This window comes from Mauremys mutica, chromosome 5, assembly GCF_020497125.1.
Source record: "Mauremys mutica isolate MM-2020 ecotype Southern chromosome 5, ASM2049712v1, whole genome shotgun sequence".
In the NCBI taxonomy this organism is placed as follows: Eukaryota; Metazoa; Chordata; order Testudines; family Geoemydidae; genus Mauremys; species Mauremys mutica.
The window spans coordinates 135,536,632-135,550,145 of NC_059076.1; the positions used below are offsets into that span (position 1 = coordinate 135,536,632).

A 13,514-nucleotide genomic window follows, 5' to 3' on the forward strand; every position below is an offset into this window, starting at 1 on the left:
GCCTGACCCCTTCATAACACAGGCCATAAGTGCAAAGTACCTTTCCTCATTTAATGCTTTGCTTTTCCTCTCCCAAATGCTACAGGAACAGTACGAATTCTGCTACAAGGTGGTGCAGGAATACATTGACGCCTTCTCAGACTACGCCAACTTCAAGTGAAAAAACAAAACAAAAAGAAACAAATGACAGAAGAGTTGCCTTCTTTAATATTTTGTAATATTCTGTTTGTTAATATACCCCCCAAAATATGTGTATATATCTTAACTGTTTTAGAGATTGGTACCATAGGCTTCATATTAGCTGGAGATTTTATATGTAGCAAAAAGTGTTAGCGCAGATACTGTTGGCTCCTTTTTTTCCAATGTTTTATTGGGGAATTAAATAGCGTGATGTTTGGATTAATATTGTCAATCCATCTCTCTGCTGGAGAGTTGATATAGGCTGTTTTGTTTGTAAATCTTTTTTTTTCCCTGAGGGAGTAAAGCCTTTTTAAAAATAATAGTATTCCGGATCTCATCCAAAAGCACAAGCTTTTCCGAACCTGTGGGGAAATGGTTTCACATTTTCCTGCTGTTCTGCTCTTAAAAGAAAGGAAGGAAGAAAGAAAAAAGCTTATTCTGTATATATCCTAGTTTTTGTATAAAAAGAGAAAAAGCAAAAGTTTCTTTCTCCGGGACTAAACAAGTCTGTGTCACCAGCTGAAAATGGTAATGGACTTTAAGTGGCAGCAACAGTTGGGATTTCAACCAGAAAAAAAGGATTTTTGCTCCCTAAAGGAAACTTCTCTGTATGTGTGCCAGATTTCAGATTGGTTTTATCTGCCTCTCAGTCACAGCCTTGTCTGGCACTTATTGGCAGGCAGCATGGTAGGTCGTTTAGATGTCTAGCTGAACTGCAGGTGCAGTCAGGTACGTGGATGGCCTCACCTGCTCCTGCAGTTAACAAAGGCCATTGAAATCCTCTGGCTTTCTGTCTGTCCGTCTGTGTTCATCAGTGAACAGTAGCAGCTTTGTTGTTGTTAGTATTAAGATTCATTTTCTTTCTCTCTCTCTCTCTCTCTCTCTCTCTGAAGGCAAAGCCAAATGTTTCACTCTAGCCTTGTGTACTCTGGGAGTTTCAGCCATTGGTGTCCAACAAGTGGTGTAGCTTCATCAGCACAAATGCTTAGTATAGACAGGCAAAGCCTCTAAAAGTCACTGTTTGTACCTCTGCCTGAAATGGGGGTTAAGCTACACTTGTGCAAATCATGGCTTCTTCCAGCTTTGCCTGTCTATGTGGGGAGTGTGCACTGGCACAGCTCCACCAATGGCTGCAGCTGGGGCAAATCCCCAGTGTAGACAAGGGCTTGGAGTGTGTTCTGCCATGAGAGCCGTGTTTACTTCATGCTTGTCTTACAACTGCCAAGGGTGTTTGTTGCCCTGTGTCAGTTATGGGTTGCCCGACCCAGTTTCCTTTATGCTTGGAGGCAGGAGTGCCATGTGCCTGCTAGCTGTCAATGTATCGGAGCCTCCATGGCCGAAAAATGTGTTTAAGTTTACTCCTTTCCATTTCTGTGGTCAGAAGGAGTGAGAAGGGGCCCTCTTTTCAGTAGGTCTCTTCTAGGTGCTGGTGCCATGCTTTGGAGAGAAGATGTGGCACCATAACAATCCAAACTTCAGCCAGCCATTGATTGTCCCTCAGACATCAAGTGCGATCAGCTCCCCTGGTACATCTCTTCCTTCCCTCCACACCCTATGAATGGTCCTTTAGCAGCTCCTGGGCTAGACTTTCCTCTCATACCAGTATAACTACAATGGAAGCTGAGGATTTACATAGAAGTCATACTGGTGGGAGTAAGGTCAGAATCAGGCCTGGTGGGGGTTCTGCCAAGGATAGTATAGGTCCATAGGCCCAATTCTGTATTTCCTTAGCTCTGAAATTAAAATTAAAATAGAGGAGTTGATCCTTGCAGCATTCAAGGAGGCAGCACTACTAATAAAAGTCACCAGGAGAAGGTCTCTGGTATCATCCCTAAATAAAGATCCTGTTTGCCTGAGTTAATTGTGGAAGATCAGGTGTCTTCTCAGCCTTTCTGTGGGGGAGTTCACACACTCCTCTCCATCCCAGGTTAGTTGTGCAAGGGAAAAATATCAAAAAATCAGGTTCTTCTAGAGGAGAGTTCTTTTGTTTGGGGGAGGGGTTTTATTTTTACTTTCTACACTGAATGTGATACTGTGGAAAGTGCCAACTGAACATGCTTGGGGATCCATCCCCCAAGAGTGTAGGCTTGCTCTAGCTAAATACACATAGAAATAGTCTGTCTCCCCCCCACCCCCCAACATGGAATACCCCACCAGTTTGCTTCAGTCCTTACACTCAGAAACGATCCCTTTGGGTAAGAGGAGTTTTCAGTCTCCAGGGCTCGTTCACATTGGTCTCTCTACAGAGACAGCCTGCAAAGGCCTCGATTTTGCACTCTGATCCGTGCAGTTGGACCCTTATGCCCATGCAGAGTTCTGCGGATGTCAGTAGGGCTCTGCGTGGCCCTGACCCAGGAAAGCATGTAAGCCGGCACACACACATACTGTCCCCGATGGGGATGCTTTCCTGAGTCAGGGCCTGTACATACACAGGCCTGCCTGCAGGATCAGAGGCTAAAAGCTCCAGTTGGTGCCAAGAATGGTGACATGGATACCTGTCCTCTAGGAGCTAGTCTGAAACCAAGAAGACTTGTTGGTTTTTGATGGAAAGGAGGCACCAAGAATGTATCACACTTCACAGATCGTAAGAAAATAAATAGATCCATAATGTTTAAGGCCAGAAGGGAACAGACCATAGAATTTCACCCAGTGATTTTGGCAACAAGCGCACAGTAACTTGTAGCTAAGCTAGAGTAGATCTTCAAGAAAGACATCCAAGCAGGTGATGGACACCACATCCCAGCCAGAGCAGAGATGATGCCAGTAAGGAGAATAGGCTCCTTGCTTTATTCAACACTCACTTTTAACTGAAAACCATGGAAAATATTTCCCCTTTAAGGCTTGTTCTACCCAGGCTGAGCCCTCCCACAGCCACATGACGTTATTTGCAGTTTATGTAGCCTCAATCCTATAAATTTACATGTGTGAGTAATTTTACTCAAATGAGTAAAGTTATTCCCACACTTAAATGTTTGCAGGACCATGTGATGGTTTCCTGAAAGTTTTCAATTAACCTTCCTTTGAATATGAAATTTTATCCTGGGTTTTGTGGCTTTTATTGTAGACAAATCTTAAAACTTTTAAGACATCTTAAAAATTTTCTGCCCTTTTTAAAAGGAAGGGTGTAGGTAGCTTTTATTTCCTCTTTCTAAATCTGGCATTGATTTGGCTCACTTGTTCTGTTTAGAAGAGAGTTCTGAAGTGTATCTGTCTTTAAATACCAGATAGATCTTTTCTGTGTGTGTCTGAAGAAGACTTTGAATGAATCCTGTTTTTGAGCTCCGAGATTGCAGTTGATGAGAGAAGGCAGTTGAACTATTCTTAAAGGAAGATGCAGTGTAATGTCTGACCTATTCTAATTTACAATGGAAGTTGAATTACAGCTTGATTTCAGGGGTCTAAAATACAGGAAGTAGCATGAATAATCAGAGCCCGCTCTCTGTAGTCAGATTGTGTAGGGCTGAGACAAAGCCATTGGAATGCATGACTAAACAGAAGACTTTCCCAGCTCCTGAATTAACCAATAGAATGCATCTTCCCTATGCATTCAAGTGCCAAGCCGATCCTCTGGGTCCTCAACTGCAGCCGGGAAAGAATCAATGCAACAGCAGCCCTGCTTGAGAGACACTAGCACCATTCACACTTGTTATTTCAAAGGTACTTTTGCTATTCACAGTTTTATTTGAAGGCTTGTCAATGAGATGTTTACTAACAAATACCAGTGATAGATTTTCAACAGGGGGTATGGTGTGGACTCCCTTGGAATTTGAATACCCATGTACCTGCTGGAGGGCCAGTCTAGCTAATCCAGTTAGGTTCCTTATCTCCTGGATGCCTCTAGTCTAGTCTGTGTAGATCCTTATACTGCCCTCTTCACTGTAGGATCAGAGCACATTCCAGTGGGTCCTTAAGTAATGTGACTGACATCTGCCACATGAGCGTTGTTCCTTTCTCTGTCCTCTCCAGAGTCCAGCAATGCCAGTTCAACGCATGGTTTTATTTCAGCAGGGATATTGCCTGCAAAAAAGGGGCTTGGTTTCCCCCAATAAGGAGCCTGCTTTCTACCATCTCCCATCAATGGGCGAGTCACGTTGGAGTTGTAGCCAAAGAAATGGAGCCTCATTCAGCAAGGCTGATATTTGGGTTTTACTTTGTACTGGACCCAGGTGCCCTCTGCTTCAAGAGCTGAGGAAGTCCTGTCCTGGAATGTAAGCACATATTGTCTCCTTTACCTTGGTGAGTAGAGGGGCCAGTAGGATCCCTGTCTAGGGGCCAGGCATGGTGCTTCTACACCATCAAACTCCTCTCTGCCTGCACCCTGAGGAAGCCCTCCCAATAGCCTGGTGACCTTCACCAAGGGAGAAGAGAGCCACCACCGGCAGTGAATGCTGGCTCAGCACTGAATGTTACAGCACATTCCTACATGCTGTGGAACCCCGCCACCATCAGCACCTAAGAGGAACAGTCCCTGTCAGCATGGCTTTGGTGGAGCTGTACTACACGGGGCCCCAGAGCCCAGGAAGAGACACTGGTCTTGCAGCAGGTCCCCCAAGATCTGTAAGGCTCGGGGGCTGAATCCCTTGCTTCTCTCATCAAGGGAAATCTTTCCTCTGGTGGAAGAACAGGAAAGAAACTCCACAAGAGGATTGAGAACTTTACATTTTAGAACATAACGGCCATACTGAGTAAGACCAAAGGTCCATCTAGCCCAGTCTCCTGTCTTCTGACAGTGGCCAATGCCAGGTGCCTCAGAGAGAATGAACAGAACAGGCAATCATGGAGTGATCCATCCCCTGTCGCCCATTCCCAGCTTCTGTCAAACAGAGGCTAGGGACACCATCCCTGCATATCCTGGCTAATAGCCACAGATGGACCTATCCTCCATGAATATATCTAGTTCTTTTTTTTAATCCTGTTATAGTCTTGGCCTTCACAACATCCTCTGGCAAGGAGTTCCACAGGTTAACTGTGTGTTGTGTGAAAAAATACTTTCTTCTGTTTGTTTTAAATCTGCTGCCTATTAATTTCATTGGGTGACCCCCCCCCCCAGTTCTTGTGTTATGAGAAGGAGTAAACAACACTTCCTTATTTACTTTCTCCGCACCAGTCTTGATTTTCTAGATATCCATCATATCCCCCTTAGTCGTCTCTTTCCAAGCTGAAAAGTCCCAGTCTTATTAATCTCGCCTCAAACGGCAGCCATTCCATGCCCCTAGTCATTTTTGTTGTCCTTTTCTGAACCTTTTCCAAGTCCAATATATCTTTTTTGAGATGGAGCGACCACATCTGCATGCAGTATTCAAGATATGGGTGTACCATGGGTTTATATAGAGGCAATAGGATATTTTCTGTCTTATTATCTATCCCTTTCTTAATGATTTCCAATATTCTGTTTGCTTTTTTGACTGCCACTGCACATTGAGTGGATGTTTTCAGAGAACTATCCACAATGACTCCAAGATCTTTCTTGAGTGGTAACAGCTAATGTAGACCCCATCATTTTATATTCATAGCTGGGATTATGTTTTCCAATGTGTGTTACTTTAAATTTATCAACATTGAATTTCATCTGCCATTTTGTTGCCCAGTCACCCAGTTTTGAGAAATCCTTTTGTAGCTCTTTGCAGTCTGCTTGGGACTTAACTATTTTGAGTATTTTTGTATCATTTGCAAATTTTGCCACCTCATTGTTTACCCCTTTTTCCAGATCATTTCTGAATATGCTAAATAGGACTGGGCCCAGTACAGACCCCTGGGGGACACCACTATTTACCTCTCTCCATTCTGAAAACTGACCATTTATTCCTACCCTTTGTTTCCTATCTTTTAACCAGTTACCAGTCTGTGAAAGGACCTTCCTTCTTATCCCATCACTGCTTACTTTGCTTAAGAGCCTTGGGTGAGGGACCTTGTCAAAGGCATTCTGAAAATCTAAGTACACTATATCCACTGGATCCACCTTGTCCACGTGCTTGTTGACCCCTCAGAGAATTCTAGTAGATTGGTGAGGCATGATTTCCCTTTACAAAAGCCATGTTGACTCTTCCCCAACAAATTACGTTCATCTATGTGTCTGACAATTCTGTTCTTTACTATAGTTTCAACCAGTTTGCCCGGTTCTGAAGTCAGGGTTACCGGCCTGAAATTGCAGGGTCACCGCTGGAGCCCTTTTTAAAAATGGGCGTTACATTAGCTATCCTCATTTGGTACAGAAGCTGATTTAAATGATAGGTTACAGATGACAGTTAGTAGTCCTGCAATTTCATATTTGAGTTCCTTCAGAACTCTTGGGTGAATATCATCTGGTCCTGGTTACTGTTTAGTTATCAGTTTGTCCCCAAACCTCCTCTAAGGGCACCTCAATCTGGGACAGTTGCTCAGATTTGTCACCTAAAAAAAATGGCTCAGGTTTGGGAATCTCCCTCACATCCTCAACTGTGAAGGCTGATGCAAAGAATTCATTTAGTTTCTCTGCAATGGCCTTATCCTTGAGTGCTCTTTTAGCATCTCGATTGTCCAGTGGCCCCATTGGTGGTTTAGCAGGCTTCTTGCTTCTGATGTACTTAAATTTTTTTTTGCTATTACATTTTGAGTCTTTGGCTAACTGTTCTTCGCGTTCTTTTTTTGGCCTTCCTAATTATATTTTTACACTTCATTTGCCAGAGTTTATGCTCCTTTCTTTTTGCCTCTCACTGCTTCTTTTACTTTGTTGTTTAGCCATGGTGACACTCTTTTGGTTATATTACTATGTTTTTTCATTTGGGGTATACATCTAAGTTGAGCCTCTGTCATGGTGTCTTTAAAAAGTTTCCATGCAGCTTACAGGGATTTTACTTTTGGCGCTGTACCTTTTAATTTCTGTTTAAGTAACCTCATTTTTGTGTAGTCCCCCTTTCTGAAATTAAATGCTACAGAGTTGGGCTGCTGTGGTGTTTTCCCTGCCACAGGGATGTTAAATTTAATTATATTATGGTCACTATTACCAAGCGGTCCAGCTATAGTCACCTCTTGGACCTGATCCTGTAGATTGCCCGGTGGGGATGGTCTGGGCCAATGTTCATGACTGTGTGTGCATGCATGTCAGTAAAACATACGTGTTTATTTAGGACAATAATAATTGATAGAAAAAGCTAGGTTGGCTTGGTGTATTTAACATGCACTATATTCATATCAATGACCCAACTGCTTGTGTCATAGAGTGGAATGTAGGCTCACAAAATTTGCAGATGACATGTAGCTGAAGGGGTTGCAAGCATTTTGTAGACAGAATTGGAATTCAAAACAACTTGACAAATAAGAGAATTGGGCTGAAATCAGCAAGATGAAATTGAGTAACAACTTCCTTTAAAATCCGAAGTCTGAAAGTTGACATGCATTGTAGATACAAATAGCCATAGGCAATCCAGTGTGAAGCAAGCGTTGGTGAAATCTATCATAGGGTGTGCATGTGAGGGAAGTGGGAGAATATTATATGCCAAACGAGGGTTTAACTACACACGATATAAATCCTGCATTCTAACTGGAGGGGGTCTTATAAAGTGTCCTTCAAGGTTGGTTTTTTTTTTAGACAGCTGTGTCTATAAGGCTAAATCTGTTGGTGTCTTTTTGTGGCTGAGAAGTTAAGTCCCTATTGCAGAAGGTCTGTGTAAGAGTATTGGGAACTGAGTGTAGCTTTTTACTGTTCAGATATCACATTTGATTGTTTAATACCCAGGATTGGTTAGAGAGAAAGGACTGAGAGATCTCCAAGGGCTCGGAAGTATCCCTTACCTCTTATGATATGGTTTGTATGTGTCTATCCCCCCGACTGTATTTGCAAAGAGACCATTTTCCTTAGCTACAGAATTTCATCTGGAAAACCTGTCTTTGGGGCCAAATTTGCAGCCACTTCTTGCACAGAATTCCTGTTGAAGTTGATAGGAGTCCACCATACATTAGGCCACAGTCCTGCAACCACTTAACATTACTGTCAGTGGAACTACTTGCATATATAAAGCTGTGTGTGTGTGTGTATAGGTGTCTGCAGGATTGGGGCCGTAGTTGTCTACCAAGTTAGTTGGCTATACGTGAATTCTGAAAGGATTTCCCAATTCTTCTATAGATACGGCAGTGAAAATGTTAAATGTCAACTTCACTGCTTTGTGGAGTAAATTGAGGGGATTGTCTGCTGGAATATCATGGCCCCTGTCTCTGAAGAGCAGCGTACTGGGTATTGCTGAGAGATGCTATCAAGTCTTTCCAAATAATCTGTGGATTTACTGCTATGCTGAAGCTAAAAATGGCCATGGTGTAGTGTTGTCAGTAAGTCTGTGACGCAACTATGTTGAGATGTGTGTATCCATGAGAGCTGATCCGCACAAGTGTTCTGTAGTATTTGTGTAGCTAGCGGTATGTTTAACTAACGTGACTTAACTCTCTGTAAACAGGGATAGTCAAAATTAAAAGGCTCACACTCCATCCCTCTTGCTATTTGGGTTGATAGGATCCAATGAGTCCTTACGGCCCTCTTCAAAAACAGCAAATGTCCATGAACCCAGCACATTATTTACACCGCTTACCCTTGGAGCCTGGTCCTGCAGTCCTTACCCAAGCAAAGCTTCCATTGACACCACTAGGAAGTCAGCCTGAGCAAGGACTTTATCGTGGGCCCTTTAGGCTGGCGTTTTCAAAGGAGCTAAGGAAGTTAAGTGCCCAAATCCTATTGAATTTCAGTGGGATGGATGCCTAAATCCCTTAGGCCCCTTTGAATATCCCAGCCTCCGAGTAGGATTTGGCAGCCATTGCTTTGTGCAATTCAGTCCCCTAGCATATGCATCTCACCAAGTACCTTGGACCTCCTCGGCATGGAGAGTCCATGGGCGTGTTGGGGGTCGCTGGGGTGCATGATAAGCAGTAAGAATCCAACCCATAATGTTGCAGCTTTTTGGCCCTGTCTAGAGCAGATCCCTTTGATTCTGGTGCAGACTTACATACTGATATTGTGACAGCACATGCACTATTAAATACCCCTGGGGGAAGTTCTTGTCCCCAAGTGCTGCAGTTCCTATATGACTGACCCAGTTTTATCTGTCCACCAAGCTCACCAAGGCCTCCTGTGCCATAGTGCCCTTCAAAACTCCCCCAAGAAATGCACAGACCATGGCATGGCCAAATCATTTGCCAAACTTAGTTGTTTTCTAATTAATTCATTAGTTGAATTAGAACAGTGTAAACCAAGGTTAAGTCAGTAAAAGACATTTCTGGGGCATGATTCAGCTGCCATTGAAGGCAATAGGCAAGTTGTCACTGATGTCAGGAATGGGCCCGTTGTGAAGATAGCCATATGCCCTCACCTCACAGCACGAATCTCTGCCAGAGGCCCTAGAATGTGACTTTGCTGCGGCGGCGGCTTTTTTGAATGTACTCGACACACACAGCCTTCCCAGTAAGCACCAGTTGGGCACAAGGTGGCTTGGGCACAGACTAGTTCCAGCAGGGAGAGTCCCTGAAAGTCCTTTAACTGGAGGAACTGTACTTTTTCTCCTCCTGCCTCCTCTTCCCCCAGGACAGTTATGTTGGTGGGGTTATGCCCACATCTGCCATCTCGTGAACTTCTCAGGATAGGAACTTTGAAGGGAGTTTAAATCACAGTGGGCCTGATTGTGATCTCATGTAGCCCTATCTTACACTGGCAACGCTCCAATGGGTCTGATTCTTCTCTCACTGCCACCAGTTTCATACTGGTACAACTCCATTGGCTTCTGTGGAGTACTCCTGGTTTACACCACTGTAGCTGATCATCAAGAACTATCTGACTCCCAAATTGTAATCATTGAATTATCACATGATGGCAGTGAGGGTAACTGTGCAGACTGAAAAGCCCTGCTCCTGGTAACACCAATGGCAGCAGATTGGGGCCATTTGTCTCTCAATGATATTTAGATCAAACATGCCCAATTTGCAAGCCAAAATTATGATGATTTTTTCACCCAACGTACACCCAGTGGGATCTAAAAGTCAAACTGGATTCTTCTGGCCTCTGTCAGCATCTCCAGGTCTCTCACATCCTGCAGTGGAGACTTAGCTGAACACCTTAGCTGTTGTATCAGTGGAACAGAATCCAGTTTGCCCTTTGGAAACTCTGTGCAACCAACAGGAGACACAGACTGGATATGATTCTGAAGACAAAAAAGACTGTTATTCATGGGGCCATCTGCCTCTGGCAAGGTGCTAAGCACCCTTTAACTCCTGCTGAAGCTGGTGTGAGTTGTGGGTGCTCAGCAAGTCCCAGGATCAGGTCCCCATTGTATCAGTGCCATGTTTCGTCAATGGCCCTGAGTCTCCATTCACATGAGCTTGACGCTGACCTCACTGAGGTCACTCATGATTTAAAGTAGTGTAAACAAGTGAAGAACTGAGCCTATTGACCTCCCCCTAGCCAAGCCTTCTTAGCTTTCTTACACTGGGGTCCTGCACATACTCTTCCATGTCCCTGCCTCTTCGGAAATGCCAGAACTACCAGTAACAAGAAACCTTATGCTAAATCTCTCCCAGCTTGTAAATCCATCGATTTCAGCAGAGTTTCTCCAAGAAATGGCAGCATTGCAAAAACAGGCCAACCCTTTTCTCCCAGCTGTTCCTTTCTGTAGCTGTAGTAACGTTTTATGCCGCCTTCATTTTGAATGATATTTTTTACAGGAAGTTTTAATTTTTTTATCTTGTATTTATTTTGTTGGAACATTTTTGAAAATGCTTTTTCTGTAGACATCCGTTCCCTCCCTGTAAGACACCGTTACAACCCGGATTGCTTCTCTGTCAGTGTGTGTGTGTGGGGGGGGGAATTTTACATTCAAATGATGAAACGTGAGGGCTCCATTGAAAAAGCTGTGATGATTCAAACTCCCTAGAGCCTCAGTCTTGAAGGGGGAGGAGGGGAGAAAAAACAGCTTCCCAGTGGCCAGCAGCCTAACTGCTCATGAGGTTCAGACACAGCTGAAAGCGGGGGAGAGGCTGTTCTCTAACTTACACCAGGTCTATACTGGTTTGTCCCCACTGACTTCAGTGGAGTTACTCCTGATTTGCACCAGAGTAGGTGAGGTCAAAATATGACACAAAGAGTCACCTCTACCATTCCAGAGTGGCCCCTGCTGTGTGTCATGTGGAGGGAGTGCTTCTCTGGCCCCATGCAATTCTGCTGCATGGAGACATTCCTGACACTGGCAGATCTCCCAAGGCTGGATGTGCATCTGCCCTGGGGAATATAATGCCCCCTTGTTTTGGCTGCATAACCATAGCGCTCTGCCCAAAGCCAGTCATATGGGAGAAGGGTGCGTCCTGATCTGGGAGAGGCAGGGCTCTTTCCATGAGTCATGCTTTCTAAAGTTAGACAGTTGGGCACTATTGGCACGTGACTCTGAGTAAAGCTCTGGATTGGCGCTAAAATGAGCTCCTTGTCGGAGATCATCCCCTCGCAGTGACATGGACTAATGCGACCTTGACAAGTGACCTTTCTTATCCCTTTGGTGCAGTTTCATTATTTGCCTTTTGTAAGATGTGCTCTCTCCAGCCTGGGAGTGGAGATTTGCTTCTGCAGCACCTGGAGATGTGGTTTCTAGTGATTTCACAAGTGTACAGCCTCCATTAATCCTAACATCAGTAACTGCTATTAACTTTGTAAATAAACTTTGACCGAAATCCTGAATTTTGGGACATTGGCCAAGCTGTAAGTTACACTCTTAAATAAATGTGCTCATTCCAAAAGCATGATGGTGTTTGACTTCCTGAACGCTATGATGCATTCCCGGACATACGTGCATGTGAGTGAGATGGGCGGAGATTCCTTGGATGTTCCCAGTATGGAAGAGAGGGTTGCAGTAGGAAAAGGATGGAGAAATCCTGCCAGTGTCAAAAGCTTCAGCATGAGAAGAGTATCAGCTGGCTTCCCCTTGGCTGGCTGGGTCAACGAGGTTCAGTACTGGGGAGCCCTGGTGAAGGACATAAATTCACACTGTGTAGAGGACAAGCATAGGAGTTTGTTACACACAGCGCTCGTGGAGTGTCACCTTGCTTATTAGGCTCAGAGACACTGTCAATTGATTACAATAGAATATATAGATTTTTCCATGGGTGGGGGAAAGTGACGGGTAGGCAGTTCCACACCCCGGAATAGGTTTTGCAGCAAGACAAGATAGAACATTAGCCAATGGTTAACAGGTTACATAATGTCTCTGCCCGTGGTCTTAAGTTAGCAAGTTAACATTTACTTAATACTTTGATAAAATATTAGTATAAAATATATATGTTGAAGTTTGATTTGGGGTCCATAGGAATGGAGCAACTCCTTTGATTGTCCAACAGGTACATTCCTAGGGGTTTAAAGCAAAGAAACAGTGAAAGTATATGGCAATAAAGACTGTTTTCTGTGTGTCTTAAGGCAAGGCATTGGTCCCCTTGGAAGGGAGGTGGAAGGATGCCATATCTTATACTGACATGTGCCTACTTTTCACAAACTCAAGGTTGGATCTGTGGGAAGAACGTCTCCCTACAGAAGAAACAATCACAATAGGAACAGGGATTCTTTGTGCAATCAGCATCTCTGAATAAGACACAATTATTTAGTTCTTAGCTCCAACACCTGGCAATTTTCTGACCAGGCATATCTTAGCAAGCAAGGCTTTGTTTACCCCAGCTTTCTCTTAGCTGATTACTATTTGCTAGGCCTCTGGTCCCTTGACCATGGTCTGGAAAAGAGCTGGCACAATCCATATACCAGGTTGTTATATAAAATGCACATGGATTTTAACCCTTCACCTGATTGTTCAGACTCAGGGGCACCACTGATTGTCCAGAGGGTTTGATGCCCCTTTTGGATGACTGAGGGTGTGATGTATCCATCAAAGTTTCTAGCAGGCTCTGGCCCTTTGGGGAGGGGAAGCGATCTATTAACTGAAGTATTGTTACCCAGGATGTCACATGCACAGTTAGCTAATTAATGGTGTTGCGACCGTGTACAGGCCTCAGATCATGATCTCATGTCCTGGCATTTTAGACTTCAAGCTGTACATCCTCAAGGGCATGTTGGGGCCACTGGCTTGTTTGTGCGTTTACAGCAACAGAACATTGGAGAAGCTAAACATACTCACCTAACCTAGATGTGTCTAGTCTCATTTCTTTGCTCTCAGTCTTGAGGGGAGTGAAACCACAGTTGCCAATATCCCATAAAGTACTGAAATGCAGGAGGTTCTCAGCCTCTTCCATCCCAAAACCACCTCACCAGCATTCCTCTTCACTGCCATACCCTGGGTCTGTTGCATTGGTTCCCACTGTACTTCAAAGGTGTTTCCTGCAGTGCTTCA

The 13,514-nt window shown here is 44.1% G+C and overlaps 1 protein-coding gene and 1 long non-coding RNA gene across 10 annotated transcripts in view; one reads left to right on the forward strand and one right to left on the reverse strand.

Moving 5' to 3' along the window:
* PTPRA (protein tyrosine phosphatase receptor type A) overlaps positions 1 to 4,966 on the forward strand; it is a 240,968-nt gene extending 236,002 nt beyond the window's left edge. For all 8 annotated transcript variants that reach the window (XM_045017593.1, XM_045017591.1, XM_045017592.1 and 5 more), the window contains one exon: positions 86 to 4,966. In XM_045017593.1, coding sequence (XP_044873528.1) covers positions 86 to 160 — 75 coding nt within the window. In that variant the 3' untranslated portion in view covers positions 161 to 4,966. The remainder of the gene's footprint in view (positions 1 to 85) is intronic.
* LOC123370799 overlaps positions 1 to 13,514 on the reverse strand; it is a 38,859-nt gene that overhangs the window by 1,479 nt on the left and 23,866 nt on the right. Inside the window, exon 4 of one of the 2 annotated variants that reach the window (XR_006579556.1) lies at positions 41 to 150. This is a non-coding gene — a long non-coding RNA (uncharacterized LOC123370799). Of the gene's footprint in view, positions 1 to 40; positions 151 to 10,937; positions 12,144 to 13,514 lie in introns of those variants that run through there. The other variant, XR_006579557.1, reaches the window with a different exon arrangement.